The sequence below is a fragment of the Phalacrocorax aristotelis genome, chromosome 1 (assembly GCF_949628215.1).
Source record: "Phalacrocorax aristotelis chromosome 1, bGulAri2.1, whole genome shotgun sequence".
Lineage (NCBI taxonomy): Eukaryota > Metazoa > Chordata > Aves > Suliformes > Phalacrocoracidae > Phalacrocorax > Phalacrocorax aristotelis.
Window position 1 is genome coordinate 150,565,059 of NC_134276.1, and position 17,073 is coordinate 150,582,131.

General features: G+C 45.1%; 1 protein-coding gene and 1 long non-coding RNA gene across 2 annotated transcripts in view; one reads left to right on the forward strand and one right to left on the reverse strand.

Moving 5' to 3' along the window:
• The window catches only part of CACNA2D4 (calcium voltage-gated channel auxiliary subunit alpha2delta 4), a 132,844-nt gene that overhangs the window by 18,091 nt on the left and 97,680 nt on the right, over window positions 1-17,073 (forward strand). Inside the window, exons 7-13 of the mRNA XM_075115745.1 lie at window positions 963-1,023; window positions 1,633-1,783; window positions 3,389-3,463; window positions 4,949-5,038; window positions 13,065-13,178; window positions 14,282-14,360; window positions 15,996-16,129. Of these exons, the coding sequence (XP_074971846.1) occupies window positions 963-1,023; window positions 1,633-1,783; window positions 3,389-3,463; window positions 4,949-5,038; window positions 13,065-13,178; window positions 14,282-14,360; window positions 15,996-16,129 (704 nt within the window). The remainder of the gene's footprint in view (window positions 1-962; window positions 1,024-1,632; window positions 1,784-3,388; window positions 3,464-4,948; window positions 5,039-13,064; window positions 13,179-14,281; window positions 14,361-15,995; window positions 16,130-17,073) is intronic.
• On the reverse strand, window positions 738-11,274 carry LOC142067274 (uncharacterized). Its single transcript, XR_012663950.1, has 2 exons — window positions 10,960-11,274; window positions 738-1,136 (listed from the first exon to the last, which is right to left on the reverse strand). It is a non-coding gene; the product is annotated as an uncharacterized LOC142067274 (long non-coding RNA).

Here is a 17,073-nt window from a genome sequence, read left to right on the forward strand (position 1 = left end):
GGAAGGCTGGGGTCAGCGTGGCTCCATGACGGGCAGGGTGAAATGAGCAAAATACTCATTGTATGGGCTGCTGCTGCTTAGGCTGAAGGAATAGTGTCTATGGCAGGCATAAACCCCTTTTTCCCATGTGGACCAGCCCCACACATATGTTGTCCTTGCAACCCCAGAGAGTCTGCTTGCAGGGGTGTGCCTCAGGCAGCCTGCCCTTCAGAAAGCTCACAAAACACCATGGCAGGACCTGCAAATCTTGCAGGCAGGGTGCAGAGGCTACAGGAGGGCTCCCTGCCTCATGCTCCCCTGTGGTTTTTAGTGGCGGCCACAGCCTCTCTCCATCTCTGAGGCCACACATGGCAGACGCAGCTGGTCAGCCTGACTTGTTATCTACTCACCAGCTGTGAGCAGCACATAAGGTCACAGCACAAGAGGGAGGCCCCGTGCTCAGAGGAACCCACGAGATCCTCCGCAGCTGTAGTTTGGCCTGGTGGCCCCTTCGTCAGATGGCTGCATGCCCTTGTTCTGTGACCTGTCACGTGTTGTGGAAGGGGAAGGCAGAGATGACTGTGAACAGAGCCTTTAGCAGGGAATCTGGGACGCGTCCCTGTCGCTGCTGCTGTTTTTTCATACTCTCAGCCACCCTTGGGGAGAAAAAGATGTTGTCGAGAACTACATCAAAGTGGTAGAAAGTTCAACATAAATGCAATTGCTCCCCAAATTTGAACAGACTACACCTAGGTACATTTTTTAATAGAAATTTAATAAACAATTTACTGAGAACTGCCAAAGACCATGCAGGTCTGCTTGTATTTCTGCAGAATGGCCACTGCTATTGCTGCCCAGATTTGCATGCCCCTGTGGTGTAGCTGGGTCTCAGCAGTGAACAGCAGAAGTGCGGGTGCCTGGGGAGCGGGGAACAGATGCCTGCCTGTCTGTGTGTTGATTGCGCCTTTTGCTGCTCCCTTCAGGAATAAAGTGGTTACCAGATGAGAATGGAGTCATCTCATTTGACTGCAGGAACCGTGGCTGGTAAGAGTTTTGGAGAGAATTGGCCAAAGCACCTTTCATTCTTCCTTTCTCCCTCTTTTCCAAGGTGACACCATGGTGATTTGCAGATTAGCAGTTACTGTCCCATGCTGCTCCTGCAAGAGATGAGGGGTACATAAACAAAGGTAACAGCAGGTTAGGAAGCCCTGCTACCTGCCAACACCAGCTTTCCATATGGCATCTAACATGTGCCACATGGAAATCACCACCAGTGTATCCTTCCTCTGTTCCATCCTCATTATAATTCTGTGACTGGAGTGACAGGGCTGTTCAGACTCCAGAAATGCAGGGCTTTTACTCAGTTTACTCAGCATGGCTAAAGGAGGCTTTAGCAATTGCCACTCTCAGCTGAATCTGGACATATGTTTGCAGCAGGCCCAGCACTTGCCAGTGTGGGAAGTGAGATGCTGAGGACAGCAAGAAAGGCAGGTTGGTAGGAAGGCACCCATCGGATGCCCAGCCTGACCCTGCTGAATAGCTGTGCTCGTGGTGCATGTTATGCTGCGGCTCGCCTCATGTGACAGCAGCACGCACGGCGTTCTTCCTCCCTGTGCACTCACCCTCCTTCCTTGTACTCTTCTTTTTATAAAGGTACATCCAAGCGGCCACGTCTCCCAAGGACATTGTCATCATTGTGGATGTCAGCGGGAGCATGAAGGGCCTGCGGATGACCATTGCCAAACACACCATCGTCACCATTTTAGATACTCTGGGAGAAAATGACTTTGTCAACATCATTGCAGTAAGTATGTCCCATTTCCAGTGCTGAGTTGTCTTCTTTGTGCCTCATATCAACCCTTCAGTCCCCTTAGCAAGCTACAGGCATTACAGTGATGTAACTACAACATTTAGTACCTTTGTTGGATGGGGGACTAAAACCGATTACCTCTGGGATGTCAGCTTCGTGCGGTCAGCAGGATGGCTGCTAAGTCATCTCACCCCCCTATGGTGGGCGTCAGCTGCATCTTTTTGCTTACTTAGGGATGTGACTGCAACAGATAACAAAGTGCCGTAGAGAGACACCTGAGCTAACAGGGACCTGAGCTAATAAATTTACCTAGCATAGAATAGCATAATACTGTCTTTGGGTCCAGTAGCAGTAGAATCCTTGGGGTAATGTTTCCAGGCTAGAAAATTACTACCATATGCCTTTTTGTGCACCAGCATTCTGCAAGGCTGCGATCCAGTTCAGAGTCAATCTCCACAGGCCTGCATGGAGTTTGGCCAGCGTGTCTTGGTGTTACTCTCCCTTTTTAAGCCCTGGCCAGCATGAGGATGGGCCGCTTACCCAAACAGAGGCAGCACCACTGACCACAGAAAGTAAAACTTTTCATTGATCCACACCAAGACTGGGGGATTTGGTACCGGGTTAAAGGCAAATGGCTGCTCACCCTCTAATATTCAAAGCTAATTCAAGCACGATCTCTTTCCCCAGGCTCCTTTCTCTAAAAGTTTGCCAGGGCACGATCACCATGATTTGAAGTCTATTTTTTGTTGATAGCTTCTTATTGTGTAAGATAGTCAGAAACTCCAGTGGTGACAGCTCTGTCTTTATATGGCTGGACAGATGGAAAAGTGAACAGTGTTGGCAGAAAAATGGAGGGAGGTCATTAAGGAGTTTGAAATATCATCTGTTCTTCAAAAACAATCCCAGAAAGAGCATATAATATATATTCCTTTACTGTACTCACACCAATAACCTACTGGCTCAGATACATTATAGCCTGACCTAAGCTTTTACGGATCAGCTGAGCATCAGTGGCCCCTTAGCCATGCTGTCATGAATTATGCTCCTCGGAACCTTGCAGGAAAAGGTTTACACTGGCATGTTTTACCTCATGTATGTATCAGGCTAGAAGCACACACCCCACTAATTATCACAGTTTGGTGGATGTGTGGTAACTTGATATGTTACTGTTCAGTCGTGTGCCAGAGGCATCAGACATTAGGCTACAAAATCACTTGCAAGGTGTGACTGGGGACTCACAACGTCTCCAGAAGTCAAAAATATGTGCAAATAGTGCTAGAAGCAAGGCCAGGGGCACCAGCTAATAGAGTGTGAAGAAAATCTCTACAGTGTGAGTGAAGACAAAAAAAAAGCAACTTTGTATGCATAGATATGTCCAGATAGAACTCAGCAAAACACCATAATTAACACATTATTTGAACAAATATAAAACCTATCAAAATTACAATTTGCCATGATCACTACAAACAATACTTAAGGGAAATACATGTAAAATGGCATAATGCTCCATACCATTTTTTGAACATCCACCTAGGAAACAAACCCACTGTGTGAATTTTTTCCCATTACAACCCCTTTCTTTTCATGTTCTCTTTGCAGTACAATGATTACGTTCATTTTATCGAACCCTGTTTTAAGGGTATCCTGGTCCAAGCAGACAGAGATAACAGAGAGGTGAGTACCAGACTCCTACTGATGTTATTCAGGTAGTTTGCTTAATGTAAGAAGGGTTAAGACACTGTGACATGAAACTCAGGGACAAGAAACAGCCATCTCCCAGAAGCATGTGGGTTTGCATTTCAGAAACAAGCACCAGTTCAGTGGTGCGTGCTGGCTCCGTGGTTCACATTTGCTTACACGAAGCCGCTCTAACATGGGGTCAGCTGGCTAGCTAAACTGCAGCAAACAGCTTCCCTGTGTCACAGCAGACTCGGCACCACCGCTGCCAGAGCATGAGTGGACCTGGCCCAGACTGCTGTGGAAAAACACCGTGCAGAAGGCAAAGGTCCTCCGTTTCTGAAACCCCACATCTTCAGCCCTCAGAAAGGAGAAAAGCCATCCCTTTCCTAGAGAATGTGTTCTCAGCCTGGCCTGATCCTTTGCCAAGGTGGGCTGCCAGCAAGCTTTCTCTGATGAGGGATTCTGCTTCTCTGATCCAGGAGGACTCAGCAGCTCTGAGGTGCTCAGCCTGCGTCTAGCTGCTCCACCACCCTCTGGGCTGACTTGTATTTTAACTCTTCTTACTGTTTTTTTTTTTCTTCCTTCTTCTCTCTGTATTAATACCACAGAGGTAGCACATCCCTCCATGTCTTCAACAGCCAGGTTTCTCTCCAAATTTCTTTCCCAGCTTAGCCCTGGGTCACAGAATATGACTCCAGAGGGTGATGTCTCCTGCAGTGTTTCCCAAAGGATCCCCAAGCCTTTTGGACGCTATCATGCAGAGAGCACTCTCTGAGGCTTTCATTTACAATCAGATCAATGTCTCTTAAGTAGTAGACGAGCATTCAGATTTTTTTCTTTTTCTTAACCCTGTTGCTCTTTCACGCACAGGAGCTTTATCCACCCTGAAGGGGTAGATAAAGGAAAGTCTGATTTCTAATAGTTTTGTCCCTTGCATGATGTTTCATGGACTGCCAATGGATCACAGCCCACAGGCTGAGGACAAGAGGAAATGGCCTCAAGCTGCCCCAGGGGAAGTTTAGGTTGGACATTAGAAAAAACTTCTTCACTGAAAGGGTTGTCAGGCACTGGAACAGGCTGCCCAGGGAGGTGGTGGAGTCTCCATCCTTGGAGGTATTTAAAAGAAGGGTAGACATGGTGCTTGGGGATATGGATAGTGGTGGACTTGGCAGTAACAAGTTAGCGGTTGAACTCAATGATCTTAACGGTCTTTTTCCAACCTTAACGATTCTATGATTCTATGAAATGCACTCCTGCTGTGGCTGTGTGGGCAAAGGTGCAACATGATAGTACTGCCAATGGAGCGGCTACTTGTCTTGCCCACCTCCATCCATAACGGTGCTGCACTGCCCTGCCAGCAATGGTGAAGGATCAGGAGCCCAACAGCACAGATTTTTCAGGCTACCCTTTCCTCCCCCGATCAAAGGGAGCACCCTGCCTGCAACTCATTGCTGCCTTTTTCCCCTTTCTTGTTGCCAGCACTTCAAGCAGCTGGTGGATGAACTACAGGCAAAAGGAGTGGGGACTGTGAACAAGGCTTTGACAGAATCCTTCAAAATCCTGAGGGAGGTAAGAGAGTCTGTGCTGATGCTTGTGTCCAGCACAAGTGTCCCTGCCCACCTCTACTTTTCCCTCTACATCTAATGACTTGGCACATCCCTCACAGTGCTGCAGTGGGGAGGTGGTATGAGCTGATCTCAAATGTGCAACAAGCAGTGTGCAGGGGTGATCCAGCTTTGGGGAGGTGACGGTTTGTGTGTGATGCCCTGGGGCTGCCGATCCCTCCCCAGGAGGGATGAGGAGCTGGCAAGGATGTGGCATCATGAGTGTTTCCTTTTCGAGCCCCACAGCTGGGCATTGCCCAGGCACCTTGGTATAGATGGTGTCAATAAAATATAACTGATAAGTTGAGGGCAACAATTGTGGTCATAAACAATGTTATTAGTGAGCCTTGGTATACATATGATGATGATGATGATGATGAAGTGAAAGATTATTCTCAGGCATCAGATTTATTTCAGTGTCACTTTGCTGAGTATCAGTGCTTGGGGAAGAAATCACAGGTACAGGAGAATTAATCAATCAGTCTGAGCATGTTTTCTGTTAAGAATCATAAAAGATTTATTGCCTTATGTGAACAATTGTGACTTCAGTAGCCTGGAGGTAAACATATGACTTAACATTCCTTAAGAAACAGAGTTAACACAAAAAGGACCAAGAACCTGCTGAACACTCCCACCTCCTCATGGCACTGTCTATAGTGGGGTTGGCTTTCAGTGCTGACAAAAATGTGTATGCGGTACAATACAAGTGGCCATAATGATGGTGTTGATGTTAAAGGTAGTGTGCTAGAGGTATTGACACCCTGGGAAGGATTCTCCACTCTTACTTATTTTACAAACTGAAAGTTTGAGTTTGTTGGCTATGGTGATGCTGTTCCTAATTTATGCCAGTGCAAGCATGATCAGAGTTGAACCCAGGGATGGTGGTAGCTGAGCTGACTTGTCAGTGGTAATAGAAGCATAATGGTTTTAAAGGCAACCAGAGAAGACTGTGGTGCAGCCTTGGTATTGCGGTAATAGTCTGGCAGCACTCCCAGTGGTAATGGGTAAACACCTTTGAGGAAGATAGTTACTGAGATGACCAGGGAAGCAGTAATGATACAAACATAGAACAATTACGTGGACTAGATGCCTGCTAGATTTATCCTTGCACTTTATGACAAGAATAACTTTTTCTGTAAAACCAGAGATCCGGAACCTATATAGGCCTGTGTTGCATAAATGAGAATATTTAAATAATTTTTCCACCAGAGGACAAATAATTTCTTAATACCTAATGTAGCACTGGCTAGGTACAGTGACAACAGATTAAAGAAGCCCAGTGCAACGTTGCAGTGCAACGGCAGACTCTCTCAACCAGCACAACTTTGAAGGTCTCAATGGAGAATAACAGAGCATAACCCGAAAGAAAGCCTGCTTGCCCCAGCTGAAATAACAGCCAGTCGTGCCAGACACAGACCAAAACTGGTCTGGTTCCACTAAGGAGGAGACCTCGCACCTTCATTCTGGCAGGCATGGCTCACCCACTAGACTAGTCAATCCTCAAGCCTCCATGGGGCAGGAGCTTTTGTAAAGCCCTGCATACTTTGAGCCACACATGCCTACAGGAAATAAAAGGTACACGGTGTAACAGCTGAGACAGAAAAAAAATGGCCTCCACTAACATAGCTGGGCCAAAAATACCTCCAGAGAGAGAACGATGTCCATGCAGCCCAGTGGACTAATCTAACTCCACTGCAGTAATAGAGAAGAAACTCTTTGGCAGGTAGAGAAAATATTTTTCCTCTTTATTTGGCATCAAAAATGCACTCAACAATTTAAGTAGTCATCATTTATCTTGATCCTTGTTGATTCTCCCTTGGCTAATGAGCTTAAAACAGCTCTGAGACTGCTCTTAGACAGCACAGCATCCAGTGCTGATAAAACCTTCTGATATTACTCATTCACAAGGTGAGGTGCTGCTTCCCTCAAGCTGGGGAGAGGGCAACTGACTCAGGCATTTGAGCGTCTGCAGATGAGGAAAGGTGGCTGCTGTCTCAGTGACGCTGGTGTTACACTTCTTTGCATCTTGGAAACTTTGTTGTCAAAGAAAGATGTGAAACGGCTACATATCTCTTCCACCCACCTTTCATTTCCCAGTGACACTGGTCGCAGCTTTCTCATAGCATCATTCCCTGTAGCATGGACCATGACTGCCTCCTCTTTAGCAAAATGGGACCTCAGTCCAAAGTTGCTGAAGCCATCAGCTGGGAGCCTTGTTCACAGCCAGCTGTGGGACAGCTGTACAAGCAGCAGGAGGCCTGCAGGACCTCCTGCAAGCCACTTTGCAGCTTCATCCCAGGATTTCTGTCTGCCTGGTGACATTCGGAAGAGACAGAGATTGTGTCTGAGTGCACACGTGGCAGCATCAGAGGCTGCACACATGTAGGTGTGCAAGTGTAGAAGCACCCCTGCAAGCAGCCTTCCCCAAACTGTAGCTTCCCTGGTAAGGGCTCATGTAGAGAGTGCCTTGATATCACCAGCTGAAGGATGCCAGGCTCTGCAAGTACCACAGCTTAAGGCAAAAGGGTACCACCTGCCAAGTGCTCGTATGCTTTAAGGACTCTCTGAAATCTTCTCTTTGAACTTCATAGATCTGTATCAGTGATAGGGGAGGAAAAGGGTTTCCATCTGTGTGCCCTGAAACAAATCTATGCTGCTGCAGTCATGCAGGCGGTAGAAGGGGGAACTTTGATGGAATTGGCTAGCCCCTTCCCATCAGACAAAATTCACATTCTCGGCTTGTAATTGTAGCCATTTCTCACAGACTGTCCTGTTATTGTTCACAGGAGCATACGCAAGACAATGAAAATGAAAATTGCTACATCACACTGATGAAACAGGCTTTGCTGATTACAATAGACAACCAGTAATAATATCTGTAATGAAAGTGACTGCAAAATTTCCCTGGTAATTTTCCTCAGTCCAATTGCTCATAGAATTAATAGCCCAGTAGAGACTTATTCAATGAGGTATGAGTAGCAGAGAGAGGTTGAAGAAGAGCACAATCTCTCACCATCTTTGTTTTCCTCCATTATGTTCTGGGGTAAACAGGGCATATTTTAATCCATGACGCAATTTGCAGAACAGCTTCAGAAGAACAGCTAGCCAGAGCCTCCCCTGCCCCTCTCTGCCATGCTCAATAAACCACTTAAACTCTCAATTTAGCCACACACCAAATGGTTTCAATAACATACGCATCCCAGGGAAACCATGGTCTTAAGCACACATTTATAAAGTGCTTCAAAATTCTCAGGCGTCAAGTGTTGACTTTTAAGCTCCTTTCTCATTTATCAAATTTTAGTCTATCTCACTGCTATCTTCTCTTCTTTGTTTCAAAAAGCTTGGCACGTCTTGTCCTCTCGCCCTTTTCCTGTAGGATTTATACCCCTTTGTTCCGGCTGCTGCTCTGCTCACGGCTGTTTCCAAGCTGCCTGCCCTCCCTGAAACACCATCCTCCCAACAGTATGTAAGTGCTGCAGCTGAGAGCTATCAAGTGCTAAGCAGAGCAGAATAATTACCTTCCTTGTTTTACACACCATAGTCCTCTTAACACAACCTAAGACAACAGCTATGCTTCTTCAGACACTGTCACATTGTTAATTCCTATCCAGCTGATCAGCCTCTGCGGTTTTCCTCTCCAGCCAGTATTCAGCCTCCTGTCCAGTATTTGAGCCTCTGACTATCCAATGTACATTAATTGTAGAGATATTTACATATTTATACATTTTAACAGACATGCCAAATATATGTGTGTCCATACATATGCAAACATCCCCCCCAATCCTAAGAGTCATATATATGTTCATATATTTGTTATAGATGAATCTTTTAGTATTAGATAGTACAAAATCTGTGACTTGTATGGGTCCTCATTTCTCAGGATCTGCTCAGAGTAAGCAGGTATTTTGAAAGCTGTTTTTCTGACCCTGTGGAGGAAAAGAAGCTCCAATTTCTGCTCTCTGAGGCCACCTTAGAATGATGTCTCCTTTTAACACCCAGCTGGTTTAATGGAGCCTTGACTCGCTGCTGAACTCAGAAATTACATAAATTTTGAGGTTAATTATGAGTAGGTCACTCCAAAATGGCTATGAGTGGAAAAAATGGTGAAACTTGTAACAAACTGATTTCAGTGAGATGTAAAATTCTGCGTAACTTGAGCAAGCTGGTGTCATAAAAAGAATTAACCCATCTGCCGATGTGAGTAATTGAAGGAGTTTGTGGCCTCTTATGCCCACCTGTGTGGGGAAGTATTTCATTTGTGCACTGACAAGACGACCGTGTTACTAATTTTTCTAGCAATGTGCTAGATGTTTAAGGACAATTTACCCATCTAGTTTCCTCCCTTCTTGTAACACATTTTCTGTTGATTCCCTCTTCACCCTTTGGGATCTTATGCATTCCCAGTCAGGTCTCAGCCCACGAGGCAAGTAGTTCAGCAACACCTTCTGCAATTCTTTCCCTTCCTGCTGAGCACAGATTACTCTAATGCTTTCAATTAACTTTTTCCTCAGCCCTACCACTTTGTGACACTGCCTGTAATCCATTAATACTTTTCTTTTGTTTCTTATCACTTCAGCATGTACCCAGCCATTAGAATATTGTCCTTTTGATTAAGTATGGAGGCTGCAAAGCACCTCTGACCATTTCCCTTTTTATCATCTGCAGTATAGCTTTTTACTCCCTTTCTTGCTGCTTCTCTGAACATTTATAAATCTTTTCCTGATTCCACTAGCATTTTTATGGACCTGGATTCTGCAGCATATTTTTCAGGATATGCAAAGATCAGGATTTCCTGTTTACCAGTTTATGTCATTTTGCTTAATGCCAGACCTTTAATTTCTTCTTCACTGGCTTTCTGTTTCCTTCTCTACTGCTAATTTTCTACCCATGAGACACTTTCCACTAAGTTTGAATTTTTAGTAATTCTGGAGGCCAATCTGGAAGGAGGTCTGCATAAGAACGGGGTAGGAGGGGACGGAGAGGAGATGGTCAGTCATCTGGCCAGATGTGTATATAATCAGCATGTATGCCTGCGCATCACTGAGCTATGCTGATGTTCCTATTGCTTCACTAGTAACTCTGTGCCAGGCTATAACTGCAAAGTAAATGGCAATGAGCAAACAAGGGAGTACAACGGACTATGACCCTGAATTAATTAGATCATGCCTGTTACTCCTGGCAACATGACCAAAGTTATACAGGAGTGCATAGCTCCACGCCTCAATCACTGACTGCAGCTCTAGCCCACATGTCTTCAGACATCTGTTCTGTGGACATCTTGTTCCTCATCTCCCCTTCTTTCATGCTCCTGAGACTTCAGTCAGAGCAGGGAATTATGCTCAGAACTTGATGTGAATGCTGTCAGATCATTTGCTACAGCTGCAGCCAGGCACAAAAGGACCTAAAAATCAGGGATTACCTCTTGTTCATTTGTTTTCTAGATCTGTCTTTTTAATCTCTATTTCTATGACACTGATGATCTCGTTTTCCCTGTTGAAAATAACATCTACTCCTGTAATTAGGAGATTGCTGGTTCTGATACAGCATCTAATTTCTCAGTATCTCAGTATTATGAGGACTGAAGTAAGCTACATAAGAGATATCTTAAGTAGTTTGATGAAATGGTGGGTGACCTTAATTAAGTGTTAATTTAATAATCATCTAAACAAAACGTTGTAGATTGCAACAGTCTGGAATAAACGGGTTTTGTAACTACAAGGTTCGTATATCCATGATCTGAACCTCATTCTGACAGCATCTCCCGCACCGTCATAACCCTATGCCTCCCTAATGGGTGCTCACAGTAGCCTTTCTCTCTGCTGATCTGCATGCAGCTTCTCTCTGCCCTAGGAATAGTTCACTCGAGACTCCTTGTCTTTTTCCTACCTGATGGTCTGCAGCAGAATCCCATGCGGCTGTCAACTGCTTTTGCCTTTCCGTTTGCACCTAAGAGCATCCTGCGCTTGTTCCTGTTGTTCCTCAGCCTTTGTCCTGGGTCTCCTTTCTGAGCAGGGTGCATGTGTGCTGTGACCTCTCCTGGAGCTGCAATTACTCTGTAGCTGGCACTGTTGGGTTTTTTCCAATGCACAAGGTGGAGAAGTTTTTTGGACCACTGGAAATGTCAGACCTTGGGGACCCTGTAGAGAAAGACACAGGAGATACCCACTGCTGAGTTAGCATGACCACAGCAGCAGAGGTGCAGTCTGTCTCCCCTCTGAATGTGCTGCTCTGCTGATACGAAAAAGGAGGAGCATGCTCAACCACCTCATCCTGACTCAGTAATTCACACAGATGTTTTGCCTGAGAACAGATAGTTAGAAATGACCGTAGTACACCACCCTTCCCTCTCATGATCATCTGTACTGATTCTGGTCAGTGATGCAAGTAATGGGATTATCATGAAACAGGGAGAGATGAGTTCATACATGTAGTCATTCAGAAGCTGTCGAATCCATGCTTACTGCAGTCGAGTAACAGGTACTTCAGTGATATTAAGAGTAATGGTGAAGGAGGCAGGACTGATAACATAAATGGTGATATTGTGATATTAGCACTGAACCTGGTAATTTCATAATAAGGGACAATCACAGAGGTAATTGTAGGAGTGGTGAAACAACTGGGGAAATCTGGACTTGGAGCTGGCTTCCAGGTATCAACAGTCATGATGTTAATCTGCAGTGGAACCACAGTACCATCCGTGTTGGTAAAGACATTTGCCTTCTGTCCTAACATAGCATTACCAACCAGAAGGGACTTATGAATTGAACCCTAAAACTTCTAAAAAGCCCCAGCTCACACCCTGTGCTCTTGTTCTCCCACCCAGTGCTTGCTTTTATTTTATGCAATTGGTCTTGCCATTTGGTTACCCTTTTCCTCATTTACAACTACCCGCTCCAGTTTAAAATTGCTGCTGTGGTTGATATAACTTTAGTCATCCTTCAGTTAGTCTCCTGTACACTCTCCATTTCATGGCATTGCCTCTCATTAATCTCTTGTGCAGAGTTGTCACATCTTCCTCTTTCCATATTTTTTAACTTTGCATCAGTTTCTGCATCCTCCTTCGTGGATTAGAACTTTCCTTGCTCAGAGCACAGACGCGGTGAGACGCTGTGCAAGGAGTGCATACTGACACTGAGCTAGGAGCCGCAGCAAAGTAGCTGCTCATTTTTGTGCCTTGATGTCCTCTGCTACCTCCTCTGGTGACTGCTAATTCAACAGCTGTGCTGGTGCCGCATAAGGCACTTGGTTCTCTAGAGCCGGTGTAGCTGAGGGCACGAGAGGCAAATGGCCCTGCATGCACGGGCACTAGTTAAGCAGCATTTGAAGGCTGGGCTTCCTGGCTGAACAGGCAGGGTCTGGCTTGCCTGTAAGAGCACGCCTGTTCAACACTGGAGTCCCAGCATACTTCCACTCTACTTTATATATCACTTAACAGATCACCTGTCATTACAGTGTATGGCCTTTCTTTCTGGCACATTCATAACCAATTTCAGCTCTGATGGCGGTAGCCTTCTCTTTTCATGTGCTCCTGCCTTTCTCTGCTCTTTTTTGGCAGATTGATGGATTTACCCTGAAATAATGAGCCTGGTTTCCCTTTCCTCTCACAATTTCTGCCATAAAAAGTGACAGTTATTGCTGTCAAATCAGAATTGCAGTGTTTATGGTCAGTCTATAGTCATTTTGCATAAATAAATGCAACTGTGCAATATATGAGGCAGCAGTGAACCACACCCTTTCTCCACAGTGCTTATTTTCTCCGTATTATTTCACTTCTGCAAAGCCTCCTGTGACCACATGTGCTAGGAAGGGCTGTATAAATAAAAAAATTAAATGCATTATACAAACACAGTCCTTATTTAAGCAGAGCTCTTTCTAAGCATAGTGTGATATTTGCAAGAAGTCAGGATCTGGCCCATCATGAATAAATACGCGGCAATTACACAGAAATGGCTTGTGCTGAGATAACCAATGCTCTTCCTCTCTGTTTGTAGTTCAGAGATGCTGGTCAAGGAGGCTTGTGTAACCAAGCTATCATGCTGATCACAGATGGAGCAGTGGAGGATTATGAAGCTGTGTTTGAAAAATACAACTGGCCAGATCGGAAGGTTTGTCTGGGAAGTGACAAATAGAAAGGGGGAGGAAACGTGCTATCCTGCTACGGTGGGAATAGAAAAGCATGAGCCAGGACAACAGGCAGAGGAGAGAATTCACATCCTCCAATACCCACGTGCATCCGGCTATAAACACAAAACAAAGCAGCCGGGCATGAGCCTGCTGTGGTGATTTTAGAGGTGGTAGGATCACAAATGGATAACTGTAGGTCAGTGAAGATTATTTTTTTTTCATACACTTTGTTTTCTAAAGGTATGGGCAGTCAAAACATTCTCCTGGTAAGAAGATAAAGACTGAGCTGAGTATTTTAAAATTTAAAAAAAAAAAAAAAAAGAACCCACAACAAACCAAAACAAAAAAACCTTTTGCAAAGAATTTTAATCCCATCCAGGACTGTTTATAATTGGTCCTGTTTGGGAAAGGTTTGGCTATTACCAGTTCTTACAGTGCACAGGGGAATGGCCCAGACTACCTCCCTAGGTGTCTTCCAGCCCTATTTACTTTGAGGCTTGTACTAACAGAGCAGACTGTGAAAGAGGAATAGACCACGGCTCATCCTAAACCCTCCTGATTTATTTGTTTTCCTCATCCCAGCTAGCAGCAATGCACAAAGGGAGAGAAACAGGCTACTGAGAGACCAGAGCATGGGGCTGTTAAAGCAGTTTATTTCAGGACTGGCTCTTTTGTTGTTGGTCAAACACAAGAGAAATGGTGAAGCTTTCTCTAAATGATTCATGCGGCCAGCTGTTCCCCTGGGTAAAGGATTCCTGTGAGCTATAAACCTCTCTGCATGTGGTTGCTGAGTGCCTGGCAGAGCTGCTATCATAAAATCAAATAGAATTTGCACTTCTGCCTTGTTATTCAGATGATCCCGGGTGCTACTCGGCTTTCTGGGCTTATTGTAATTGAAGTTCCATCCCACAAAATACAAAACAAACGGAGCAAGAGGCTCCTGTCTCTGTGTGAAGGCAGAGCTATTACTATGCACCATAAACAGGCATTCACACCAGTGTATAGCAGGATGCAAAACCTCAGCCATTTAGATTTGGTAGCACATTACAGCCTAATTCTTCTATGTTTCCGTTCTTGTTCCCAGGTCCGGGTTTTCACTTACCTCATTGGACGGGAGGTCACTTTTGCCCCCAATGTGAAATGGATCGCCTGCAACAACAAAGGTGCTGTATGGGAATGGTTCCCCATCCCCAGTCGCACACATCACGTGTGGGCTTACAGCCACGAGGGCCTGGACCCCTCTAAGGCTTCCCCACTACAGCTGGGGCCCATGAGCCCTCGGCTGGACAACAACCTAAGGAAAAAGCAGACCCTGCTACTCCACATGAAGTGTGACTGTGTCCAACTGATGCAAGTCCTCCGTGCTGAGCCACTTCATTTTTCTGTCACGATACCAAGGGACACTATGACCAAGATTCATGCTGGCTGTAGTCCCCCTAAGTTCCTGTGCTTATCGTGTCCCAGTTGCTGGCTTTGACAATTTGTCCAAAACTCTGTCAGAAAGCCTGACATCTTTTGGCTGAGATGTAAAATGAACATCTCTGCTTTAAAGATTTTACAGCAGTTTTCACAAGATCTGTGGCCCTATATCCTGGCCAAATTCTTTGTGTGCCAGTGGTTTCACTGAGGTACCAGAATAGCTTGTTAATCCCACCACAAAACCAATATTCTCTCTAGCTGTCATGAAATGGCATGAATGGGAAAATCCATTCAGAGTAGGTGTGTCACCCCCGTGCATTTGGGGCCAGTTAAAAAGTCCAGTTAGCCCTATAAGAGTCTGCAAAGGTAAAGGAAGAGAGGGGAAAAAAAGAAGCCTTCCCTGTTTGGGCATGACTTGGCCTCAGTGTGTCCGGAGGCAATCAGCAATGCTTGCTACAGCGGTATCCTTTATAAACAGGGAAAGGAAGGGAAGACTGAAGCTGAGGGCTGACTAGCTACGTATAGTGAGTCTTTTCCTGTCTGAGCAGTGGCTCCAGCAGACTATGAAACGCGTGGGTGCATTTGCTACTCAAAATAATTGACAGACAAGAGTTGTTGGCCTGCAGAATGTGAGCTGGGGATGTTCAAGGCTCAAACGTTCATTTATTAGCACTATGAATCACACAAAACATTTTTAGTTTCTGTTAAATGAAAGGAAAACCTGGATTTCAGATTGCATATTCAGCCGTAAGGTTAGTGACAGGGAATTCATGGTGTTGTTGGTTCATCATAAAATGTGAGAAGGATTCTCCTGCATAACCAAACAGAGAACAAAAATATGCTCTTTGCACTTGAATTCTCACTTAGCAGGCTTGAGCTTTGTGGAAGGCTCACTGATTTTGGTTCTTCTGTTTCAACACATTGTATAGCTCTTGTAGTCCTTGTTTTCAAGAACATTAAATATGTTTCCACACCAGAAAGTTTATCAGATCATGAACCCTTTTACATGGCAGTATTTTCTCAGTGATAACAATAGTTTTTCATCTATCTGACATACTCCGTCCTGTACCATGTACAACCAATCATTTCCATGTGGTGAGAAGCAGGACAAGAGTCCTCGTGACATGACACTGTTTTAGCATTTCTCACCAGTTAAGCTGCTAGTTTAGAGGATCTTTTGATATCCTGAGGACATTCTTCCCCTGTACTCCTTGTTGTAGTGTTAGAATGTTACGGGTCCATCTGCAGGGAGAAAGCTCCGGAAACAGGTAACTTAGATACAGTCTTTGACATCCAGTTTTCTAGCTTTGCACAGACACTTATTTAAAAATATGGAAGATGGTTAGCAGAGTGACTCACACCTCTGTTTCTCCTCAAAGGCTACTACACTCAGATCTCCACGCTGGCGGATGTCCAGGAGAATGTGATGGAGTACTTGCACGTGCTCAGCCGCCCCATGGTCATCAACCACGACCATGATATTATTTGGACTGAAGCCTACATGGACAGTGCGGTAAGGATCTACAGCACAAGTCTTTAGTCAGCAAACAGTTGGGCCTATGGGCCAAACTGGCAAACGCGTTAGACACCCAGCTAGTATGTTAGGTGTACAACTTGTCCCAGCTTCCCGTCTAAATATCTGATGTGTATCAGAACCAAATAAAGTCCTGAAACTTATGTTAAACCAGGAGTTGGTTGATTAATAGAAATTACCAGTCTCTGGCTCTGCTGAGACAGACAATATTTCTTTTCTGCTCACCCCTGGAGTTGAGATGTGTGTGTAGACTCAGGTCTGAATCTGCAGTGGCCCAGGAGCCCAGGACTAATCACACAGGCACAGCATGACTGAAGTAGTGCTTCTGTGAAAGCAGGTTACCTTCTAAAGGATTATTCACAGGAAAGATTCTTTACAGCTCAGGATACGGGTCGCAGAGATTTATTTCCTCCAGCCCAGTAGCTAACTGCATACTGCTTGCCACTCAGATATACAGATCTCAGTTTGGAAAGCAGGCTCACTCTTTCTTTCCTTGGGTTAGCAAGACCTAACGTCATGACAGTGGCCCTGTGCTTAGCCCTGAGGTCTAAAGGACATATCGCAAAGGACCAGTCAGCACTCCCAATGCCCCTTACTTTGTCTCAGGCCTGCCCTACGGGAAGACTTAAGACATTTGGACCACGAGCAGGTGCTATTATGGTGTTGTATTGCTGAAGAAGCTTTGAAATTCAAAGGAGTGAAGGGAAGGACAAAGGAGGAGATCGCCACTGAAGGAGCCTTCCCCTGCACTTCCACAAACAGAAGATGTTCCTCAACCTTGCTCTCCATCCTTTTCTACATTGCAGAAAACAGCAGTTCTTCTTCTGGGGCTCTCTGTGCTTTCAGGAAGATAAAGCTTTTTCCTAAACTGGACTTTTCAGCCCAGAGAAGTGTCTGCATAAGCATGACAGTTAGAGCTGACC